At 39.6% G+C, this 19,369-nt stretch overlaps 1 protein-coding gene across 3 annotated transcripts in view; it reads left to right on the plus strand.

The window, feature by feature from the left end:
- The window catches only part of LOC131301872 (protein C2-DOMAIN ABA-RELATED 7-like), a 27,834-nt gene continuing 8,465 nt past the window's right edge, over positions 1–19,369 (plus strand). Inside the window, exons 1-4 of one of the 3 annotated variants that reach the window (XM_058328359.1) lie at positions 1–372; positions 2,025–2,120; positions 3,661–3,978; positions 16,974–17,259. In XM_058328359.1, coding sequence (XP_058184342.1) covers positions 262–372; positions 2,025–2,120; positions 3,661–3,978; positions 16,974–17,006 — 558 coding nt within the window. In that variant the 5' untranslated portion in view covers positions 1–261 and the 3' untranslated portion in view covers positions 17,007–17,259. Of the gene's footprint in view, positions 373–2,024; positions 2,121–3,660; positions 4,167–16,973; positions 17,260–19,369 lie in introns of those variants that run through there. The other 2 variants (XM_058328360.1, XM_058328358.1) reach the window with 2 other exon arrangements.

Below are 19,369 nucleotides of genomic sequence, written 5' to 3' on the forward strand. Positions count from 1 at the left end.
GTGCCTTTATCCCCTGCCTTTGCCCTCATCCAATCGTGGGGCAACAGACAAGATTCGATGTGCTCACCTCGTCTTTTGCGAGAGAGAAATGCTCTCTTTCTCTTCCCAAATACTCCGTATCTTCTTTTTTTTAGAAAAATCTTCCCAAAAATTTCTTAGTTAATAACTTTACCCAAAAAATATCTTCTTAGTTTCTCATCACCGACAGAAAAAACCAGAGAGTGTCACCCAATAATCATCAGTACTCTCGTTAATCTTGCGATGGAGGATGTGATTGGTCTTCTCAGGATTCGAGTCCGCAGAGGCATCAATCTCGTCGCTCGTGATACCCGTACCAGTGATTCTTACGTCGTCATCACCAGGGCTCAACAGGCCTGTCCAATACTCTCTCTCTCTCGGTCGACATTTCACAAGCTTGAATTTGGCGCTGTTTGATTTACGTTCGTTGCAATTAAGCTTGAACCTAATTACTTCTACTTTCAGCCTTCACATGTCAAGAAAACTTTTTAGCTAGGTTGTCTCATTTCTGTTGAAGAATTTAGGGTGAGTTTCCACTAATATAGTACTATTCATTTGTCTTCAGAACTTATGTTATTACAGCTAAACGGTACTCCCTCTGTCTGATGTCACTTTACGAAATGATGGGTAATTGTTGGTTAAAAAATAAAGTATGAACGGATATGGTTTTTTAAATTTTTTCATACCGAATTAAAGAATTTATCGAAATCTTTCAATTATGGCTCGACTGGAGGGTTGTTTCTCGGTTATAAAAAAAAAAAAAAAGACTTATCGAGATCTTTGTGCGAATAAGTTTGATAAATCATGTAGGGAAGTACTTTATTTTTTATCCAAAAATTGCATTTCTTTTCACACAGAGACTATTAAAATGGGACAGACGTGAGTTAGAATCTGCCAATTTTTGTGAGATTCCGTGAGAGAAGAGAGGCACAGGAGTTATTTTTTTTAAGTTTCCGATTTTACCCCTCTTAATTTAGGGTAAGCTCAGGGGAATCTCACTTAGACATTTAATTACTGGAGTCTATTGTCTAGAGGCATTTGATTTTGATTTCGTCCACGGAATCAATTATCAATTATCTATCGTTGTCTCTTTCTTTAATTGTGGTATTTTTCTTCACTTCCTTGTTTAGGTCAGACAACGATTTGTTTTGGTAACATACACTCTTGTGTAGATAAAAATTTGTTACAGAAAGCGATAGCGCCATCGTGAGATGTAATCTTAGCTGTGTAGTGTGTAGTGTGTACTGTACCGATAACGATGCAAAAGCAAGACCCCACTGCCACAAATCTGATTAATTGACGTTTGTGTGCCAAACGCCTGTCGAATTAGAAATTGTAATGCATAATATTAAAAAATTGACCTGATGAGCTCCATACCATTGCCACAAACCCAAATGCGTAGTCCGAATTATGATGTGCCTGAAGAAACAAGATTTATCGCGCAGGTTGCGTATGATGATTCATGATCATTTTGCCCCCTATATGATTATTGACAACATAAAGCACATAGGCGTAGGCAATCTGATTTTGGTTTGAGTACACGGTTACGCCTCTACTTAAAATGAATTGTTCAATACTTGACTCCACACCTGACTTAACTTAAGTTACTTATCCAACTGGGACTTGTTCTTTCAAAGCATTTGCAGAGGGTAGAAACTTTGTTTGATTGCATAATACCTTTCCCATTTTTTCTATGGTTCTTGTTCTGTTCAATGTCTCATATGTTGTTAGTTGAGTGAAGTTTCTCTATGGTTAGTTTCTTATGTTGCATGGTTACGAAATTGGCACATTTTATGTGAAGTAGGCATTATCTCCGTTGGTTTATCTGCGTTCAGTTATTGTTTCCTTTAGAGGAAATATTTATTTCCTGATGGAATTATGCTTCCTATTTCTTGTGGGTTGACGTGCTTGATCGATTGGATATTCCAAATTGCTCCAATTGAATATGGCCAGTCGTTGTAGATGTCGATCTGTTTCTCTGATCTGACCTTATTTTGTTGATGCAGAAAGTAAAGACTGACGTCGTAAAGAATACTTGCAATCCCAAGTGGAATGATGAGTTAACTCTTTCTATTACGGATGCTAATATTCCAATCCTCCTTGTACGTAACCCTTTTCCTTTAATTGACCGTATTAATTCGACTGGTTGCTAATGTGTTATGCCAAGAACTTAAAATAAAATCATCTCATATTGCATCAGAATTGTGAATGTGATTTTGGAATTCATTTGTCTTAAGCAAATACAAATACTTACCATCAGGTCAATTTAGATTATCAAATTCTATCTTTTAAGACCTATTAGTTTAGTGATTGTTGGTAGACTGTTGATAGCCATGACAGAGCATGTTATAACGTTTTGATTGGATTTACATTTGACTTGAAAATTTTCTTTTACTGAAGAGGAACTGCAAAAACTAGAGGTCTTTACAGTTGGAATCGGTGCAGGGGGGGTCCAACCTCATTGGAGGCCTAAGGCCAATTCTGTGTGCAAAGTCTTTAATAGATGATGTATTGATGTTAAACATTGCAATCTAATCTAATACGGAGTATAACTTTCTGTTTTTTATTTGAAAATTAAATTTCTTTCTTTTCGAGATGTAAAGTTACTACTCTGGAAATACTTAGTATCGAGCGTATACAATTTTGTTTTGGGAAATTTATAGAAATGGTCCTCCTAATTTCACCCGAGTCTCATTTTCGTCCTTCAAGTATCAATTGCAACGCTTTTGACCTTCAAGTTTGTTTTTCGTACTAAGTTGGTCCAATTGGTAACATCATTCCGCCAAACTGGATGGAAAAAATCAGATTGAAGGCAGACGTTATCAATTGGACCAACTTGGTACAAATTGCAACGTCCAAACTGCCATCAATCTGATTTTTTCCATCTAATTTGGCAAACAGAAGATGTCAATTGGACCAATTTGGTACGAAAACCAAACTTGAAGGTCAAAAGAGTTGTAATTGATACTTGAAGGACGAAAATGAGACTCGGGTGAAACTAGAAGGACTATTTTTATAAATTTCCCTTCTGTTTTTTCATAAAGTATAAGTCATATAACATATACGAGAGTACCTAAAGGAAGCTTTTTCATCTATCGAAATAACTTATGAAAAGTCTAAAATACATGCACATTTATAAAAGTGAGGCCTCTCAAAATTGGAGGCCTTAGACACAAGTCTTAACAGCCTAGGGCTTGGGCCGCCCCTGAGGCAAAGACCTCTCCTACCGATGAATCTCATATAAACTGTAGGTCTATAAATGGGAAATAAGAAGTGAGATTTGAAGTTAATTGCATGAATGGAGGAATAAGAGTCTTGTTTATATGTATATACAACGAAATGAAACTATACTAGCATCTTTTGCTTTCAAACTAAATCGGTGACTTCAATATTGACCAAAGGTTTTTATTTTTAAACCAAGGTAAACTTTGCTCAACTAAAAGTTTATATTTTACCATGAAGATCGATCTGGTGCAGATGATATCACAGTTCAAGCATTTATGTTTATACCACCCAAGCATGACATATTTTCGCTTTTCGGAATCTTTTTTGGCTCACCCAAGCACAATGTTTCCATTGTTAGGCAGATGGTTTATTGTACAATGGGTTTTGTGTGTTACTTTTTCCTTTTGATTTTTGCAGAGAGTGTATGATAAAGATACATTCACTAGTGATGACAAAATGGGGGATGTGGAGATAGACATCAAACCATATCTGGAGTGCATGAAGATGGAGTTGCAAAATCTCCCAACTGGTACTGTTGTTGATAGAGTTCAACCAAACAGTGAAAACTGCCTAGGTGATGAAAGCTGCATAACCTGGAACAATGGCAAACTGGTCCAAGACATGTCTCTCAGACTAAGGAATGTGGAACATGGGGAAGTGGAAATCCAAATTGAGTGGATTGCTCTTCCTGGTAGCAAAGGTTCTAGAAATGGTAGCAAAGGTTCTAGAAATGAGGTACGGTTTATACCTCTGCTCATAGGACAATGCCTTCCGTAATTTTTATACTAGAGTGGCAACATTTTTGTACCTTGGGTGAAATGGTTTGGTTGCAATTTTCAGCATCAGTTTTGCTGGGAAATTGTTTTCCAGAGCAGAAACGTTCATCATTTTCATATCTCATTCTTTCATTTTTTTAGCAGAAATGGTTGTTGAGAATATGAAAGCATCTTTCTGATACGCTTTTTTTTTTTTTTTTTTTTTTGGGGGGGGGGGGGGGGGGGGGGGGGGGGGTGTGTGTGTGTGTGTGTGTGTGTGTGTGTGTTAAGAATGAGCTCTTTTCCAAACTAATCTCGAAAGACAAGTTTTGAAAACTGTCACCCAAGCGAATAATCTGAACTTTGACGGCAAATCAAATTCTGTATATGGGTGTTCTTTGTTTTAGATGATGAACCCACACTCATTGCATCTTTTGCGATAACTTTCTCTTTGAGTTTCTTTTTCTTGTCCTGCTATATCAATCATGTTGTAATAAGAAAAACCTGCCTCTCTATGGTTGTCCTGGTTGTCCAGATTGATTTTCTAAGGTCAATATTTAGTCAATATCTGACTCATATTTTGTTAGTTTCACTATCAGAAACCCATACTTTCAACATGTATATGTTTCATCTTTGTAAATCTAATCCCTTCCTATTTGCCGTAAAGAAGTCTGGTTTATGGGAGTTAAACCCAAACTAAAATTTCCAAAAATACTATGGGTACTGACCAAAGGGTACCGATGGATGTGGGGTATCGATAAATCTGGGCGCTTGGCAGTCGTTTCGAGATTGATTTTCTAAGGTCAATATTTAGTCAATATCTGACTCATATTTTGTTAGTTTCACTATCAGAAACCCATACTTTCAACATGTATATGTTTCATCTTTGTAAATCTTTTGCAGTAAAGAAGTCTGGTTTATGAGAGTTAAACCCAAACTAAAATTTCCAAAAATACTATGGGTACTGACCAAAGGGTACCGATGGATGTGGGGTCCAAGGTCATCCCTCCATTCATTTATTGACTGGAGTTCCGGGCTTTTCAAGGTGATTGGGCATAATTGAGCATAGCATTTGCTGGAAATGACGGGAGGAGCCCCAGATCCAAGCCATTCATCAACTTCAAAATAAGTACTCGAGTTGCCCTTGTAAAAAAAATCAGCTGAATCGAATTGAGAAACTCTAGTTGTATGATTGAGCTATTTTTTTCAAGGGTGACTCCAAAAATTATTTTAAAATCAATGAACGGCTTGAATCATTTGTGTGAGACTTCAGAGTAGGACCCACCCATCCATCGGTACCCTTTGGTCGGTACACATAATCAAGTTCTAAATTTTCATGGTGAAGTGTTTGTGATGTAAAAGTTGATTTTGTTTTAAGAGTTTGAGAATATGCTATGTAAAGGGGCGGACTGAGGGGTGCTAGCGGGGCCCGAGTCCCCGCAAACCTCCCAATTATCGCAATATTTTTACTACATTTTAGGTTTTGTTTATAAAAATTATGAAGAAAGGTTCCCTCAAAATTGTGTTGTTAGTATATGACGATGATATTTTTTTTGTTAATTTATGAACACATGTAATTCGGTCCCCTCGTGTCAAGAATCCTGCGTCTGATATTTATTGCTGATTCTTCTGTTTATTTATCCTTTCCATGTGTATATATATTGAAACACATGCTTCTTGTCTTTGCATTATGTTATAGATTGTGCATTTAATTCAAATCACACCCCAAAACCACCCAACACCCATGGTGCATTTATTTCAAATCACACCCCAAAACCACCCAACACCCATGGTGCTGGACCCTTTCTCCCATCAACATCCTCCACACACTCGTTACTTTATTTCAGTAACCACACCCTCTAATCATCCCCACGATACACCCACAAGCCATCTTTGTGTACTTGTGCACGTTTTGACCTATTCGACTCAACAACGACCTATTTGACTCTTTATGTGACCCATGGATCGTTTCCAAACTTAGCAAGACTTTGATACAATTGATTCATCCTTCTTAGAGACCTGTTTGACTCTTTATGTGTTATCTAACGTGTTTAGTATCAAATTGTGAGGGGTTTAATACTTTAGTAACACTCGGTTGAACTTTTAAATCTTTGATCAGATCGTTGAACTTGATTAATGTAGTGGCTAGGCGTTGGACTTGATGAAAAGTTAGGTGATGTTGTGAGCCACGTGTAGGCCATAGTTGTAACGCCCCCAATTTTGGGTACGTTAAATGAGGCATTTATTATATAATAAAGAGAGTCTGGCTCATTATTACATCATAAATACATCATAAGGAAATGGTACATTTATTCAACAAGAAAGGAAACTAGGGTTCCTAACACTACTCTGCTTGCTCTTCCATCCTAGCAAGCTCCTCTGCTCCAAAAGCTTCCACGGTGTACATCTTATCCTGTTCATCTAAGGAGTCTGACACATTATACCCGCGTCGCCACCGATATAATATGTCAGGGTCACCAAAAGGTAACACCGTGAGCTACAACGCTCAATAGAACAAACTCATACCCGCTAACCCATAACTTACAAACAACAGGTTATACAATCATCGATTTCCACATGATACATGTATATACAGCTAACAATGACACATCCACATTCGTTAATCATCTATCGTTGGTGTCCAAGATTTCTGTGTTTCTCCTACGCGACTCATCGTAGACCGTGTCAACATTTCAACCTTTCAAAATCATTTGTATTGGCTCCGTACCGCGGATAACCAAGCTACACACCCAACCTTTCAAAATCATTTGCATTGGCTCCGTACCGCGGATAACCAAGCTACACACCCAACCTCGGTTCCGCCGTTCCGGTCTCCCGAGTATCCTCACAATGGTTCCGCCGCACCGGGTTCCCATTGGCACACAATCGCATTGGCTCCGTAACGCGGATAACCAAGCCACACACCCAACCTCGGTTCCGCCGTTCCGGTCTCCCGAGTATCCTCACAATGGTTCCGCCGCACCGGGTTCCCATTGGCACACAAAACACACACCACACAATGGGCTACCATGTCCGGCCACATTGCGGTTTCCAAAACATTTCACCTTTTCAAAACACGTCTTTTTGTTAACCACACCCTAGGTGTCACGTTTCTAACTTTCTCGATTTCCGTGTCACGTTTTCATGCATAGACTCCGCGGTAGGACTTTTCACAAAAATAAGCATAACTCATTCATTGAAACTATACTAGCAAGATTATTTAACTCAATATTACTAAGCATGCTCGAAAAGATCAAAATATGAATACTTCAAATCAAGCGTTAAACTTTTATCTTTCGAAAATCGTTCTATTTTACTTTTTGAGAAATTCAATACAACATATGTTTATTTAAGACAAAGTCATTTATCCAACATGCTCGTACTTCCATTAGCGAGATAATCATGATAGATAACCTTATCTACTTGAAACCAAACAATAGATAACCTTATCTACTTAAGGAAAACGATAAAGATATTGATACTTTGAATCAAGAACATTCTACTTTCTAACGTACGATTCTATACGTAGAGTTTAGGGAACAAGGGGTTATACTTATACTTAGGGAAGTGAGTAGAGAAAATCTACATGATCGTAATGTCATTTCAAGATTTTGTAAAACGAGCTTGCTAATTATTCCTAATACTTTAAGTTGCCTTATCATAAACAAAAATAACTAAAGTTATACTAGGGAAAATGAGTAGAGATTTATCTACCTTGATCCGAAACTAGTCGGGGCCGAATAAGCTAGTTGGAAGATTTTCTACGGGCGGTGAACTTGCAAATCTGGACCGAACTTTGGATGGCCGTAACTCGGTCAATATTTGGCCGAATACGATCGTTCTTGGGTCAAAGTTGAAGCTCTCGAAGTGCTCTACGACTTTCGTGAAGGAAGTTGATCCTAGAAACTACTTTAGGTAGGAGAAAAATGGTGATAAAGGCAGAGACAGTATGCTGTCAGGAAATGGAAATCCGAGATTTTTACTGAACTTCGGATGCCAATATCTTTGTCATTTCTTCACCGATTGGGATGGTTCTTGGGTCTAACTTGAAGGTTTCGAAGTGCTCTACAACTTTCTCGAAGGGAGTTGGTTCTAAAAACTACTTTAAGAAGGAGAAAAATGGAGATTCGTGGAGGGCAGTAAGCTGCCTGGAAAAACAGAAATGGTTTCTAGAGAGAAGTGAGAGCAAGAAGTGATGGTGTGAATTGAATGGAAGGCATGTGGTGCTATTTATAGCCAACACTTGAGCTTCTCCTTCCTCCTCTATGGCCGGCCCCCCTCTCTCTCCTTCCTCCCATGGATTTGCTCCATTGTCATGTCCAATCAAGCTTGAAAGCATGCCAAGTCTTCCATGACTTGTCACTTCCATTTGTAGGCCAAATCTTAGGTCATCATGAAGGGTTTTGGACTTGTCAAGTCTATGGGGAGGTTGCTTGCAAGAAAGAATGAAATCATTGGCTAACTTTGTACTTTGAAAGACTAGAAATGGGTTGGCATGTAGTCAAAAAAAATAGGCTTAAGGCTATAAATGTTGCTTGTGTAAGTAATCAATACTCATGCACACACTCCACCCCACTCTCTCCATCCGGCCTTTCTCTCTCTCTCTCTCTCTCTCTCTCTCTCTCACTTGTATCTATATACATCCAAGAAAATCTAGGAAAGTGAGTCTAGGATTTTAAGACTAGAACATAGGTGTGCATGCATGGCAAAGCTAGCCTTGCTTCCTTTTGAAGCAAAATGATGAGATTCCTTAGCCCATGATTTTGTATTGTCAAATCAAGGCTTCATTGGCAACTTAATTGCTATTAACCAATGGTCAAAAATTCTCCTAGCATTTATTAACCATTGGTTAAAGAAGGTAAGTATGGGCTTGAATGACTAGTCAAATCTAGGTTCTCATTATGGCAAGTCTAAGGTTGAAGCAAAATGATGGGATTCTTGTATGACTTGTCTTGTCATGCATTTAGGCAAGTCAAAGGTCTAATAACCAAGGGACAAAAATTCCCCTAACAATTATGGACCAATGGGTAAAGGAATATTGGTAATAATTTGATATGACTAGTCATGGGAATCTATTGTCCAAGGGATAATATTTTCCCTAACATTTATGGACCAAAGGTTAAAGTTTTCCCTTGCCTTTATTATCCAATAGGTAGGGTAAGTAATGATGCTAGGTAAAGTGAAATGACTAAACATAGGAATAAAATGATTACTCCTATAGTCTAATGGTTCAATAGGGTTCGGAGGGTTTCATAAGGCTCAAAGACGATCAAAAAGGTCCATCTAGGATTAGGAAATTGTAACTAGATTGAAACGGTAATTAAGGTTTTCTAACGAATTGGTTGGAAACTAATTCTACTTGCCAAGTAGGATTTCTAGCCAAGAAATATAATTTAAAGATTTTATTTAACTCACTAGAAAAGAATACAAGTGCTTCTACAAGCATACTTGTCTTTAGAAAATAACTAGATTGCTCGGTGAAAATATATAATTTTATAAATCTCAAATCTAATTATGACGGATTATTAAAATTAAAAAGAAATTTTTAGTAGCAAATCCAAGTAATTAAAATAAAATTTAAATATTTAACAAATTTTTTATTTACCAAAAATCAGGGTCGTTACAAACTATCCCCCTTAAAATAATTTCGTCCTCGAAATTGGTGCGTGGCTATGGATCAGATCTCGTCGTTTACCGGTCTTGGAATCATCGTCTATCTCCCTTAAAATAGGAGCAGGTCACCACCAATAGCGTGATATTGAGGTGATCACCTTCGTCATTTGAGGATATCTCCATCACGTAACCTTCATAGACTAGGTTGACAGCTATTCTTCCTCCTGAAGTGATAACAGGTTCAACAGCGATCCTATGGGTTCAGTTTCTAGGTATGCAGTGATAAACAGTTTAGGAAAAACCTTCTCATTCCAAGGGTAGATTCTCGATTGAAAGAGGATAGAATACGCTACATGGGTATAGGTACCCTTGCAGTGTTGTTCAGGCTCAAAAATTAGGATTTTAACTTATGACTGAACGGAGAGAGGTGAAGTTAAGAAATGAAAGAAACGCCCCCGGCAAGTCAAAAATGATTCTATAGGCAGGTTTATGCCAATCAAGATTCGAATAATCTGGCAACCCACAAAATGCTTTGGCATCACACGGCTACTGTCTAAGGCTCCAGCAGGTCCTAGAAGTATCTCGAAGTAAGACGACAGCGTTTTAAGCATCTCTCACAATCTTCTGCATGTTTTGTTAATCAAATTAAGCCTCATCACTTGCTTAACAAGACGGGGTTGAAGTTGCTTCAGTCGTTGAACAATTTGCCTCGTAGTACGCCTTTGGTGAAGTTTCCATCGTAGATACCAATGCCAAATGCAAAACTTCTACCAAATCATCATGCGGACTCGTATCCCACAAGCATTTTCTTATCACGTCCCTATCAAATCAACATGCTTCCCACCTAACGATATTAAACCCATTTCTAAACTAGGAAACAACGGATCGCTTGGGCAGAATCACTCCATTCTCGTAAAGCGTAAGTACTCCATCCTCATTCAGGGGGAAATCGAACATCTGCAAGCAAGTCCTACTATATTCTACAAACTTGGATATTATTAGCAAAGGCATTGAAAGAACCTATGCAGTCACGGGAAAATAAACCTGGGCGGCATCGACTTCTGGCAATAATTTCAGAGGTACGGCTATCTTGAAAACGAAATTTCAAAAATCCAAGATAATCCTAGATGTCGGGACGGGAATGACTGATTTAAGCTGCCCTCAAGTAGCGCAAGCTTTTGATAAGGAATTGATGACACCTGGTTAGTTCAAGGAAGGGTACCCATCTCCTAAGGAGATTAGTTTCAAACAAATTTGAATGATCGTACCATAAGAATGAAACAAGGAGTTTTTCCGAAATGATTTGAATATCATCAAGAGATGATCTGAATTTATTGATTACGAACGAAATGGAATAGTTATTAATGATGGAATGGACCAATCATCAAATCTTAGTTATTGCGAAATGACATTGCCGATCATTATCGAAAGTGTCAATAAAAGTTGTATCAGAAGAAAATGGTTGCTATGATTCTCGAGGTTCAAAACTCAAGAGTTACGAAAAATTCGAGGGATAGTGAAAGGTTCTAAATGATAATAGTTAGGATTAGTAACACCATAGGGTGCATCGCTTGGCCAATTAGGTCGGGTCATAAAAGATACCCAAGATTACGCCACTCTTATCAATAAGTGTCGTAAGGAGTACAAATGAATGATTTCATTACTTGAAACAATGAGGGTTTCCTTCACAAGGATGTTGATTTCAAATAGAGATTTGAGAGAAGCAATGTAGTTAGGAAATAGTACGGATATAACTAGTCGATTGGTATATACTTCCTACTAGGATTTAGCTGGCGGACGTAATTGTCGTTCCCTTCGAGCATTCCCAATTTAAACGAACTTTTCGACCTCAGTGTTCCCGGTTTGCGTCCGGTACAGGTGGTTAGCGTCCGCAGCCCTTGAACAGTTTCACGCCTTCCTTTGTCGGTTTACGATTCTAAGGAATCTTGCAGTGTGAGAGGTTAGAATGGAAACTTTGGGAATAATGGTTGATCCTGCTGGCTTCAGACGTTGCGTTGGGGTGAACTTTCAACTTTTGCATCGATGTTGCCCTCATCGCTTGTGTGGCGGCCTCGCCGTTGGTGTTGGCATCTTGACTTGCTCTCGTAGTCCTTCCTTTTTAGAGTTAGTAGGGAGTTATTCACAATCTAGTTTCCTAACAGCGCGTAACTCGAAATCGCAAGGTTCTTACTCCTAGTGAAAGGGCTATGAGGTGAGAAAGGACCATTGAGATTTTGAAACGCGAACGAATTTTCAAAGCAGCAATGGAATAGGATGCAATTTGAATTTGGCTATTGTTTCGGCTGCTTAGGCCTAGGATTGGTTAGTGCTAAGAATGATTACAATAGCTTAGTTAGACCTATTTTGCGTTTAGAGGGTCCTCCGTTATCGTATCCAAATCCGTGGCGCGTATTCATTATCTACGAGGGAAAATTGAAAGGGGTTTTTATTAAAACAAATTTTCTTTTGCAAATGGTCTATCTTTCAAAAGTCAAAAGTAGCTTAATAACATAGTATGCAACGGTACTCTTTTAAAAGTAAAGCAGGTTTTTCATAGATAAGAACATCATACAACATAAGCATAGAATTACAAACATAAACATAGAGTTCTACTATAAAACAAATAGATTAGAACAAGATTCCTAATACAAGTTGAACACGATCTTAATCCTTAACATCCTACATCCCGAAGGATTACAATCGGCCTAATATATGTCTAAATGGCGTCGTTGGGTTCGGGTCTCGCCCATCCTCGAGATTCTCTACCATCTTTCGTTGTAAGCTTGGCGCAACTGACGTTCGTACTCCTTTATAACTGCGGCGAGTGCGACGGCCACGACGAGAGTCCCGTACCAGAAGGTGTTGAGGCGGTTATTCACGGCGAACCACCGTGGCATGCCTATTGTGACTACCGCACAAAATATAATGAGGGCGAAGAGTTGCAACCATAGGGTTTGGATTGTTATGGTTATTTCGGCTCGCTCGATTTCTCGGAATATGGCGTCTTCCGGAAATCCTCGTCGTCGGGTTGCCATGGCTCGGCTTGGTTCGGTTCGGTTTGATAGGATAGGATGGAGATTTGGAGGAGTTATGATGGTGAGGGAGATGATGAGATGGAAGTGGTGGTGGGGTATATATAGGGGACGGAAAAGGGGTGTTGTGGAGGGAAAGATTGGAAATTTAAATTTGAAGTTTGAAATTTGAATTTTGGAGGTTGAAAATTTTTTTTTTTTTTTTGAAATTGGACGGTTAGGGGGGTGCGGTTTGCCGCGCCTAATGGGGTTGTGCTCGGCACTCGGTGTTAGGTTCCGCTCTCGTCCCTTAAGACGCGTGGGAAAATATTTATTTCAAGAACGAGCCGTAAGGTTTACTAATACCAAAAAAAAATATTTTCGAGTTTCTAAGTCCCACATTCGATTCTTGATTTAAGTCATCATCCAATTGTTCGGGAATTCCCAGCTCGGCTGTACTGCCAATTCCGCGCCTTGCTTCAATCCGAAGATTGTTTTGACAGAATTCCACCCAATTTGGGACGGTAAACTTAAACTCAATTCTCATTTGTGCAACGGACAACTATCTTATGGTTCTACCCATTCTACCCATGGCCGGGGTTTTGAACCTAAAGCTCTGATACCAAGTTGTAACGCCCCCAATTTTGGGTACGTTAAATGAGGCATTTATTATATAATAAAGAGAGTCTGGCTCATTATTACATCATAAATACATCATAAGGAAATGGTACATTTATTCAACAAGAAAGGAAACTAGGGTTCCTAACACTACTCTGCTTGCTCTTCCATCCTAGCAAGCTCCTCTGCTCCAAAAGCTTCCACGGTGTACATCTTATCCTGTTCATCTAAGGAGTCTGACACATTATACCCGCGTCGCCACCGATATAATATGTCAGGGTCACCAAAAGGTAACACCGTGAGCTACAACGCTCAATAGAACAAACTCATACCCGCTAACCCATAACTTACAAACAACAGGTTATACAATCATCGATTTCCACATGATACATGTATATACAGCTAACAATGACACATCCACATTCGTTAATCATCTATCGTTGGTGTCCAAGATTTCTGTGTTTCTCCTACGCGACTCATCGTAGACCGTGTCAACATTTCAACCTTTCAAAATCATTTGTATTGGCTCCGTACCGCGGATAACCAAGCTACACACCCAACCTTTCAAAATCATTTGCATTGGCTCCGTACCGCGGATAACCAAGCTACACACCCAACCTCGGTTCCGCCGTTCCGGTCTCCCGAGTATCCTCACAATGGTTCCGCCGCACCGGGTTCCCATTGGCACACAATCGCATTGGCTCCGTAACGCGGATAACCAAGCCACACACCCAACCTCGGTTCCGCCGTTCCGGTCTCCCGAGTATCCTCACAATGGTTCCGCCGCACCGGGTTCCCATTGGCACACAAAACACACACCACACAATGGGCTACCATGTCCGGCCACATTGCGGTTTCCAAAACATTTCACCTTTTCAAAACACGTCTTTTTGTTAACCACACCCTAGGTGTCACGTTTCTAACTTTCTCGATTTCCGTGTCACGTTTTCATGCATAGACTCCGCGGTAGGACTTTTCACAAAAATAAGCATAACTCATTCATTGAAACTATACTAGCAAGATTATTTAACTCAATATTACTAAGCATGCTCGAAAAGATCAAAATATGAATACTTCAAATCAAGCGTTAAACTTTTATCTTTCGAAAATCGTTCTATTTTACTTTTTGAGAAATTCAATACAACATATGTTTATTTAAGACAAAGTCATTTATCCAACATGCTCGTACTTCCATTAGCGAGATAATCATGATAGATAACCTTATCTACTTGAAACCAAACAATAGATAACCTTATCTACTTAAGGAAAACGATAAAGATATTGATACTTTGAATCAAGAACATTCTACTTTCTAACGTACGATTCTATACGTAGAGTTTAGGGAACAAGGGGTTATACTTATACTTAGGGAAGTGAGTAGAGAAAATCTACATGATCGTAATGTCATTTCAAGATTTTGTAAAACGAGCTTGCTAATTATTCCTAATACTTTAAGTTGCCTTATCATAAACAAAAATAACTAAAGTTATACTAGGGAAAATGAGTAGAGATTTATCTACCTTGATCCGAAACTAGTCGGGGCCGAATAAGCTAGTTGGAAGATTTTCTACGGGCGGTGAACTTGCAAATCTGGACCGAACTTTGGATGGCCGTAACTCGGTCAATATTTGGCCGAATACGATCGTTCTTGGGTCAAAGTTGAAGCTCTCGAAGTGCTCTACGACTTTCGTGAAGGAAGTTGATCCTAGAAACTACTTTAGGTAGGAGAAAAATGGTGATAAAGGCAGAGACAGTATGCTGTCAGGAAATGGAAATCCGAGATTTTTACTGAACTTCGGATGCCAATATCTTTGTCATTTCTTCACCGATTGGGATGGTTCTTGGGTCTAACTTGAAGGTTTCGAAGTGCTCTACAACTTTCTCGAAGGGAGTTGGTTCTAAAAACTACTTTAAGAAGGAGAAAAATGGAGATTCGTGGAGGGCAGTAAGCTGCCTGGAAAAACAGAAATGGTTTCTAGAGAGAAGTGAGAGCAAGAAGTGATGGTGTGAATTGAATGGAAGGCATGTGGTGCTATTTATAGCCAACACTTGAGCTTCTCCTTCCTCCTCTATGGCCGGCCCCCCTCTCTCTCCTTCCTCCCATGGATTTGCTCCATTGTCATGTCCAATCAAGCTTGAAAGCATGCCAAGTCTTCCATGACTTGTCACTTCCATTTGTAGGCCAAATCTTAGGTCATCATGAAGGGTTTTGGACTTGTCAAGTCTATGGGGAGGTTGCTTGCAAGAAAGAATGAAATCATTGGCTAACTTTGTACTTTGAAAGACTAGAAATGGGTTGGCATGTAGTCAAAAAAATAGGCTTAAGGCTATAAATGTTGCTTGTGTAAGTAATCAATACTCATGCACACACTCCACCCCACTCTCTCCATCCGGCCTTTCTCTCTCTCTCTCTCTCTCTCTCTCTCTCTCACTTGTATCTATATACATCCAAGAAAATCTAGGAAAGTGAGTCTAGGATTTTAAGACTAGAACATAGGTGTGCATGCATGGCAAAGCTAGCCTTGCTTCCTTTTGAAGCAAAATGATGAGATTCCTTAGCCCATGATTTTGTATTGTCAAATCAAGGCTTCATTGGCAACTTAATTGCTATTAACCAATGGTCAAAAATTCTCCTAGCATTTATTAACCATTGGTTAAAGAAGGTAAGTATGGGCTTGAATGACTAGTCAAATCTAGGTTCTCATTATGGCAAGTCTAAGGTTGAAGCAAAATGATGGGATTCTTGTATGACTTGTCTTGTCATGCATTTAGGCAAGTCAAAGGTCTAATAACCAAGGGACAAAAATTCCCCTAACAATTATGGACCAATGGGTAAAGGAATATTGGTAATAATTTGATATGACTAGTCATGGGAATCTATTGTCCAAGGGATAATATTTTCCCTAACATTTATGGACCAAAGGTTAAAGTTTTCCCTTGCCTTTATTATCCAATAGGTAGGGTAAGTAATGATGCTAGGTAAAGTGAAATGACTAAACATAGGAATAAAATGATTACTCCTATAGTCTAATGGTTCAATAGGGTTCGGAGGGTTTCATAAGGCTCAAAGACGATCAAAAAGGTCCATCTAGGATTAGGAAATTGTAACTAGATTGAAACGGTAATTAAGGTTTTCTAACGAATTGGTTGGAAACTAATTCTACTTGCCAAGTAGGATTTCTAGCCAAGAAATATAATTTAAAGATTTTATTTAACTCACTAGAAAAGAATACAAGTGCTTCTACAAGCATACTTGTCTTTAGAAAATAACTAGATTGCTCGGTGAAAATATATAATTTTATAAATCTCAAATCTAATTATGACGGATTATTAAAATTAAAAAGAAATTTTTAGTAGCAAATCCAAGTAATTAAAATAAAATTTAAATATTTAACAAATTTTTTATTTACCAAAAATCAGGGTCGTTACAATAGTTGTGTCATGAGCCGTGTGCTGCCCAAGCTTGCAAGTTGGACAGCGTGTATGAACATGTAGCATGAACCCTCGTTTGTGAGAACATCACCCAAATCATGACTTAGTGGTGCTAGTGGGTTTTGAAACAACGTTAAGCGCACCATAAAATATGAATGTGTTAAATTTTCGCACTTATGTTTACTTCCTTGTTTTCGTTAACATCATAATGCCAAATCATGCATCGGGAAATGGGTAGTTTAGTGTAATTTACTTGACTTCTGTCGCTCATGGTACTTCGTAACCTTGGCCTATTATGCAGGCGACGGAGTCCCTCACAAGACCACCGCCGTGAATGTGGAGAAACTCGAAAATGAAGAACCAATGGGGCTATAATTTACGAATAGATTAGACGGCCCTTCCCTTTTGAGCGTATTTTGTAAAAGCCCGCTGTATTAAATGTTTTAATTTTAAGAATAATATTCTGAAAATGTATGAGGGGGTAACATAATTTCCTAATCGTAATGTAATTCGTTATGGTACTTGAACTCCTTAAATTAAATGAAAGGCTGCTGATAATGCCAAAACCAAAAGTGTCGCTGCCAAAATTCATCCATGTGAGTTAATTTCCTTGCCCTCCCCAATCTCACCTAGTTTACTCTCTCTCTCAAACCCACTTCTGGGTATATACTCCAAATCGACCAGCGCCGTTTCCACACGGCGCCCACCTCGCCGCAGCCCCTCCACCGCCTCTTTCTCCGGAGTCGACGGGGAGATGGATTTTCGAGCAGGTTCCTGGAGTTGGATCCCGAGCTTGTTCGTACTGGAAGCTCTCGGGCTACCTCGAAAACGACGGCGGTGATGGATCGAAAACGACGGCGGCGATGGAAACTCCGGCGACCAAGACCTTGAGCTCGGCGAAACCGACGAAAAGCCCAAATTACCACCAATGATGGAGGAAAAACGACCCTATATTTTGATACCAAAATCGAATGGACTTTCTTTGAAAAAGACCGACAGTTTCTGTCCCTCTCTCTCTCTCTCTCTCTCTCTCTCTCACTTATAGAACAATCAATCCCCTGTTAATTTCTCTATTCTGCTCCAACTACTCTGTTTTTCTTCTTGTGATTTCACAATCAAACTAAATCCCTGCATGTACAAAGAGACAGAATGGCTGCCAACAAATGTGCAACCATGTTGCACAGAAACACCAACAGATTGACCCTAATCCTCATCTACACCGTCCTCGAATGGATCCTAATTAATAATCCTCCTCCTCCTCAACACCCTGCCCCTGGTGTTTTTGCATCGACCACTTCTTCGATTCCACGAAAAACAAGAATTTCCTTAGAGATCTCCTCTGTGAATCCCAGGCCAGAGATATTTCCGAGTTGGGTTACTGCTCCAATCATCAGAAACTATCCCAATCACAGACGGCGCGGTCTGTTGGTGTCGAAGAGAAGGGTGATTTGCTGGTCGATTTGGAGTATACCCAGAACTGGGTTTTGGAAGAGAGAGTAAAGTAGGTGAGATTGGAAAGAGGGCAAAGAAGTAAGTTCACATGGAGGAGTTTTGGCAGCAACACTTTTGGTTTTGGCATTATACATTCCCTGAATGAAAAGAGTGTTGATACAGGGACCGAATTGGGGGACCGAATTCGGACCGACGGCCGCCGGCGGGCCGTCTCCGGCCACCGGACGGCCGATCCGAGCCGTCCAAAAATTCTAAAAAAAAAAACCGAGGGGCCCCACGCGGGAATCAACGTCATCCGAGGTGTGTAGGGTGCTTGATCGGAGCACCCCTTTTCGTGTGTATATGTTTATACATATACACACGAAAAGGGGTGCTCCGATCAAGCACCCTACACACCTCGGATGACGTTGATTCCCGCGTGGGGCCCCTCGGTTTTTTTTTTTAGAATTTTTGGACGGCTCGGATCGGCCGTCCGGTGGCCGGAGACGGCCCGCCGGCGGCCGTCGGTCCGAATTCGGTCCCCCAATTCGGTCCCTGTAGCATTTTTGGAATGAAAATGTTTATAGTGTTCCATTTTCGTTGAATTCAATTCACTTAACGAATTGGCTTTTTGGGCCGTTACATCCTTTGTTGGTAGGGTTGCTGAATGAATCAAGCTATTCAAGTTCGAGTTCATGTTTGCTTATCAAAAACTTGTTCAAGATCGGTTTGTTATGTAGACATATATAACGATGTTCGGATTTACCGAAAAAAAAAAGATTTCATTCATAATCTTTTTGTGTACAAAAATGGGCAAAGTCCATTTTGAACCCTTGTGATTTGGGCAATGTGCGGATATATTTTTATGGTTCAAAAATGTGCATATAACACCTTGTGGTTTGTGAAATGTGCATACACACGACCTGTCATCATATTTTCCATTCATATTAACATACATAGCATTAAAAGACATTTTTGTCCTCCGTTCTCTCTCTCTCTCTCCACTCCACTCCAGTACTCCCTCCCTTTCTCTCTTCCTCTCTCCCACCAACAAAAGCCGTTATAGACTCCATTTTTTTAAAAATTTGAAAATTGGGCAATTTAATGAAGGGCGGTGCATCAGAGGCCGGAGGGAGTTTGGTGGATTCCGAGTCCCTGCAGTGAGCTTAAAGCACTGCAGGTTGCAGCCCCCCAAAACGACGTCGTTTTGGGGGATTTTGGCCAATCCAGTAATAATACAAAACTACGTCGTTTTGAGACCCTAAA

The sequence above is a fragment of the Rhododendron vialii genome, chromosome 9a (genome assembly GCF_030253575.1).
Source record: "Rhododendron vialii isolate Sample 1 chromosome 9a, ASM3025357v1".
In the NCBI taxonomy this organism is placed as follows: Eukaryota; Viridiplantae; Streptophyta; class Magnoliopsida; order Ericales; family Ericaceae; genus Rhododendron; species Rhododendron vialii.